Below are 6,413 nucleotides of genomic sequence, written 5' to 3'. Positions count from 1 at the left end.
TATGTCAAAAAACATGCCATTGTATTACACTATACAGTTTCCTATTTTAGAATACTTTATTTGAAATTATACATGAAATTGTATGTATACACATGTATTCTTTTTAAAATACTGTATTTACTATTATCCCAGATGTCCAGCAACGAACACCATTGGGCAACATTTCAAACGGTATTATTTAAGTTTTTATATTCAGAGTATCCACATTTTCAATTTTAACCCTATCATTATATTTCATGTATCTTATGTGTGTTTTATATTCAATGATTGTCTGCAAGTTTTCATCCCTAAAATTACTCAAGATGAGAGTAAGGAGAGGCGTAAAGTTAGAAAATTATACATCGATGGTAAACGTTATGGAACGCAAATAGGTACTTCACAATCTATACATGTTATAGCATCTACCGCTGCTTCTTCATCCATTCCGCATGACATGGTCAATGTTACAACAGAGGCGTCCATTGTATATGGAGGTAAAACTTTAATAAATGTTTGAAGTACGATATTATTAACAAAAAATTAATTTATTTAGTGGATAATGTTTATATGTGAATTATATATTGTTTATTATAAAACTACAGTTTTTGGCCCGACACTTCTTCAAAATTACTGCAAAGAGAGACGGAGGTTAAGGAAGTTATATTTAGACAGTAAAAGATCTACAACTCTTCAACGACGAAAATTACACCCTTCCAATACTTTATCATCTTCTACTGATTTAAGATTGATGTCTTCCAACACGCACGATGCTACTCCTACATCGTCGGTGTTACCTACAAGTAAATATTATATTTACTCAATAATCCGGATTTAGTTTCAAATACAGTTTATATGTTTTAAAAAGTTAATAAGTTGGAGTATATTATGTTATTCAGGTACTGTTAGTTGTCTTACAAACAACATGACTACACCAATAAACATTCGTCGTTTTTCTCTATCTTCAAACATCACAAATTCTGGCAACACATCTACTATTCTCGAAAGTTCTTCTTTACAGAGGATGTCCCCAGGAAAACGTAAGTTAATAAGTAAATCGCGAGTTACATCTCCTATACCAATGATTGACTTGACGACGGAGGAAACTACAGATGAAGCAATCTACAAAGGAGTTTCAACAGGTATAATAAAAATTACTTTACTTATTGAATTAACTAAATAGTATCTATTATTTTTATTCAAACACCTCCTTCGTAAAGTAATATTTTTTTTTACTTCAACTAACTTTACAGAATACATCGATCATGGTGACCAATGTATTACTTGTGAAGTATGCAATGCTAAATTATGGGATGCTGAAAAAGGAAGGGGAAGAAAAGAGAAAGGAAGAATAAGCTATTTCTTATGTTGTGGTTACGGCAAAGTAGAACTACCAGATTATAAAGATGCTGTTCCAAGTTATAAGAAACTTTTTATGTATAAGGATAAAGAAAGCAAACATTTTTTGAATAATATTCGACGGTATAATTCAATGTTTGCTTTCACGTCAATGGGTGGTAAGGTTGATCCCACTGTTAACAGAGGTAATGGACCATTCTGCTACAGAATTAGTGGAGAGAACTACCACAGCACTGGAAGCCTGCTTCCGGAAGACGGAGATCAACCTAAATTTTGCCAGCTCTACATTTTCGATACTCAAAACGAAGTTTCCAACAGACAATCCGTATTTAGGTAATTATAACCAACTAAATATTTTTTCCAATCACAGTTTTCTCCAGTAGTATTTTTATTAATATTTATGTTTTGTAACACTCCTCTATTTTTTAACCAGTCGTTCAAAGGATTCATCCTCCTCGAGTGGTGCTGAAGTTGATAATAAACTGATTGAACACATAAAATGTCTTTTAGATTCAGAAAATCAGTTGGTAAAAGCGTATAGGATGGTTAGGGACCGTTTTCATGAAACCCCTGAGCTTGATCTGAAGCTTCGTCTAATTGGTATTAGAGAAAAGGATGGACGAACATATAATTTACCAACATGTGGTGAAGTTGCTGCTCTAATTGTTGGGGATATTGCCAACACAATCAACAATAGAGATATAGTTATTGAAACGCGGACAGGTACTTTGAAACGAATTAGTGAATTGCATCCTTCATACCTTGCACTTCAATATCCTATTTTGTTTCCTTATGGTGATGATGGTTATAGAATTGACATACCGCATCGTGGTGTCATTGACGTAATCAATAAGAAACGTCCAAATTGTACGATGAGAGAGTTCTTTGCATATCGTTTGCAAGACAGAATTAATCAGTTTTCATTGATTCTAAATTCAAGGAGACTCTTTCAACAATTCTTGGTTGATGCGTATACTATGATTGAGAGCGAAAGGCTTAAATACATACGACTTCAACAAAAGAATTTAAGGTCAGATAGCTATGAAAGTCTATGTGAATTAAGAAATAAGGGCCAGCAAGACATATCTAACGTTGGAAAACGAATATTTTTGCCCTCTTCGTTTACTGGTGGCGCGAGATATATGATGCAAAATTATTTAGATGCCATGGCTATCTGTAAGTGGTTTGGTTATCCGGATTTTTTTATAACCATCACGTGCAATCCAAAGTGGCCTGAGGTAAAAAGGTTTCTTAGAGACACAAATCTTAAACCTGAAGATAGGCCCGATATACTGACCAGATTATTTAAAATAAAGTTGGATTCAATTTGCAAAGATTTTAAAGAACGCCATCTATTTGGAAAAGTTGCAGCAGGTATTTTATCAAATTATTTTTTATAGTGATCTTATATTATTTCAATCTACTAATGGTTTTTTTTTTTTTTTACAGTTGTTTACACAATCGAGTTTCAAAAGAGAGGATTGCCTCATGCCCACCTATGCTTATTCTTAGAAAATGAATCCAAGCTTCCAACGGTAGACCATGTTGATCCATTTATTACTGCAGAAATCCCTAATGAAGAAGAAGATGCAGAATTATATGCACTTGTGAAAGACTATATGATTCATGGTCCATGTGGTAACGCTAATTTAAGTTGTCCATGTATGGTTGATAATAAGTGTTCCAAGGGTTTTCCAAAGAAATTTCAAGATCATACTACACTGGATTCAAATGGATTCCCAATATACAAAAGAAGAGATAATGGTGTTTCTGTAGTGAAAAATGGAATCGACTTAGACAACCGAAGTGTTGTGCCATACAACAAAAAACTTTTGAAACGGTACCAGGCACATATAAATGTTGAGTGGTGCAATCAAGCAGGATCAATTAAATATTTGTTTAAATATATAAATAAAGGCCCTGATAGAGCAACCGTTGCAGTTGTCCAACATGATAGTAACAACGAAGAACTAGAACAAGACGAGGTCAAAGAATATTATGATTGTAGGTATCTATCGGCTTGTGAGGCATCTTGGAGGATCTTCGCATACGATGTGCATTACAGGACTCCATCTGTTATGAGGCTCCCATTCCATCTTCCCGGAAAACAACCTGTTGTTTTTGGTCCCGACGAGGATATTAATCAAGTGCTTAACAAACCATCTGTCAAAGCTTCAATGTTTCTTTCCTGGATGGAACGTAACAAAGACCCGAATGACACATTGGCCCGTACACTTACATATGTTCAGTTTCCAAGTTGGTATGTATGGAAGCTTGATAAACGTTGTTGGGAACCTAGACAAAGACATAAGTCAATTGGGAGAATTCACGCTGTAAGTCCGTCTCTTGGGGAAGCATATTATTTACGAATTCTTCTTAACAAAGTGAAAGGACCAAAAACTTTTGATGATATTAAAACAGTTGATGGTAAGGTATATGATACATTTAGAGATGCATGTTATGCACTCGGTCTTTTGGACGATGACGCAGAATACATTGAGGCAATAAAAGAAGCAAATGAAACAGGATCCCCTTCGTATCTTCGTAATTTATTTGCTACTTTGCTATTAACAAATACGTTGTCCAGACCTGAGGTTGTATGGGAAAGCACATGGAGATACATGACAGACGACTTTATCTACAGGCTTAGAAAATATCATCGTCTTACAGGTAATTGTTTTACGTAAAATGTTGTTATTATCCCCTTTTTTTTTGTTTTTGGTTGCGTTATAAAAAAAAAATACAATTTTCATTTAACTTAAAACATGGTTTTATGTTTCATTGATGCTATATGCTTTGGTTCATTAAATATTTTTTTATTTCATAACTTGATAATATATTTTTTTTCCCAATTTTTTTACAGATTTATCAATTCCAGATCACCAACTTAAAAACTATGTTTTGAGTGAAGTTGAAAAATTCTTAGCCAGAAACAACTCATCACTCAAAAGATTTGAGACAATGCCGTACCCAGATACTGCGTCTATGTCTGATTCAGACAATCGTTTGATTAACGAGGAGCGTATCTACGACCAAACGAATCTTCAAGTTGAATTTAATAATCAACTTAATTTGCTAACTGAGGAGCAACGGTCAGTTTTCCAACAAATAATCAACGCAGTTGAGGGTAACAAAGGTGGGGTTTTTTTTGTGTACGGCTATGGTGGGACCGGCAAGACCTTCTTATGGAAGACATTATCTGCGGCAATCAGATCAAAAGGTCAAATTGTATTAAACGTTGCTTCAAGTGGCATCGCGTCGTTGTTATTAACTGGTGGCAGGACCGCGCATTCCAGGTTTCGTATTCCATTGAATCTTACTGAGGATTCAGTCTGTCATATAAAGCCGAATGGAGATGTTGCTAGACTACTACACGAAACAAACTTGATTATATGGGATGAAGCGCCTATGGTCCATAAGCATGCATTCGAAGCGTTGGATAGAACAATGAACGACATTTTCAATATCGAAACTTCAAACAGATCAAACATCCGCTTTGGAGGGAAGGTTATTGTCTTAGGAGGCGATTTTAGACAGATCCTTCCTGTTGTTCCAAATGGTGGAAGACAAGAGATTGTCAATGCCTCAATAAGTTCGTCTTATCTGTGGAATACATGTAACTTGATGAGATTAACAAAAAACATGAGGTTAACAGTTGGAAGTTCAGCATCGGACGCTGAAGAAATAAAACAATTTGCCAAATGGCTTTTGGATATAGGTGAGGGAAATATTGGTGGTCCAAATGATGGAGAAGCGTCAATTGAAATACCAAGCGACCTTCTAATCACTGATACATCAGATCCCATTTCAAATTTAATTGAATTTGTGTATCCTTCAATTCTCGAAAACTTCAACAATCAAAATTATTTCAGTGAGAGGGCTATACTTGCACCTAAGAACGAGGTTGTGCATGAAATTAATGATCGGTTGTTGTCACTATTCCCAGGAGAAGAACGAGAGTATCTTAGTTCAGACAGTCTTTGTCAGTCTGAAGATCCAAACGCTACACAACAAAAACTATACTCTCCTGATGTGCTTAACGGTCTTAAAGTATCCGGCTTACCTAATCATAGGCTAGCACTAAAAGTTGGCGTGCCGGTGATGCTATTACGTAACATTGACCAACAAAATGGGCTTTGCAATGGTACACGACTACAAGTCAAAAAAATGTATAACCGTGTAATAGAAGCCGAGATAATATCTGGAGGGAACATAGGCACACGCACTTATATACCAAGGATTAGTTTGATACCTTCTGATAAAAAAATTCCTTTTGAGTTTCAAAGGAGACAATTTCCGTTGGCTGTTTGTTTCGCAATGACTATTAACAAGAGTCAGGGACAATCACTGTCTAGAGTTGGTCTGTATCTGAAGCAACCAGTTTTCACCCATGGTCAGCTGTATGTTGCTTTATCAAGAGTTAAAACCAGACAAGGAGTTAAACTTCTGATTTTGGACAATGACGGCAAACCTACTAATAAAACCACAAATGTAGTTTACAAAGAAGTATTTCGTGACTTGTGATCTCCATGTACTCATTCATCAAACGATCTTACATTCTGTGTAAATGTTTAATAAAAATCATAATAACATTATTATCTTCCATAAACACAATATTACACAAATTTGCATCATCATGTATCTCGAGATATTACATTATTTGTCTAAATGTAGTTTACTAATTGATTATTACTTGAACGTTTATTTAATTCAAACAATTACTTCAATAAATTAAAGTTATTCATTTGTGTTTTAGTCCACCCGCGAACCTCGCGGGTTCTTAAACTAGTGTATGTATATATACAAGAAAATTATGTAACGAAAATGCAAAACTTGGTGATTTGATTCAATAATATGTATACAAGAAAATGATGCAAGGAAATTAATGCAAAATTGATTATGGTGTTACAAACTTGCCTGTAATCGGATAAACCCTAATTGAAGATAGCAACTTCTTTACTTTCTTCGCATTCTGCCGCTTAATCAAATTTTCAAATTTGATCATGACACTGGGCTTATAGCCTAAACTATTAATGGGGTAGGCTAATTAAATGAATAAAAGTTTTTTTTTCGAACAT

At 34.7% G+C, this 6,413-nt stretch overlaps 1 protein-coding gene across 1 annotated transcript; it reads left to right on the top strand.

Annotated features, from left to right (window-relative positions):
* Positions 1-433: 433 nt before the first annotated feature.
* LOC118481776 lies at positions 434-5,859 on the top strand. Its single transcript, XM_035977028.1, has 7 exons — positions 434-473; positions 582-779; positions 876-1,118; positions 1,230-1,668; positions 1,769-2,709; positions 2,785-4,005; positions 4,199-5,859. Exons 1-7 carry the CDS (start codon positions 434-436, stop codon positions 5,857-5,859), a joined length of 4,743 nt encoding a protein of 1,580 aa, XP_035832921.1.
* The last annotated feature ends 554 nt before the right edge of the window (positions 5,860-6,413 follow it).

The sequence above is a fragment of the Helianthus annuus genome, chromosome 9 (genome assembly GCF_002127325.2).
Source record: "Helianthus annuus cultivar XRQ/B chromosome 9, HanXRQr2.0-SUNRISE, whole genome shotgun sequence".
NCBI classification, from domain to species: domain Eukaryota; kingdom Viridiplantae; phylum Streptophyta; class Magnoliopsida; order Asterales; family Asteraceae; genus Helianthus; species Helianthus annuus.
The sequence above is the reverse complement of the archived record's forward strand: the minus strand, read 5'-3'. Positions and strand labels throughout refer to the sequence as shown.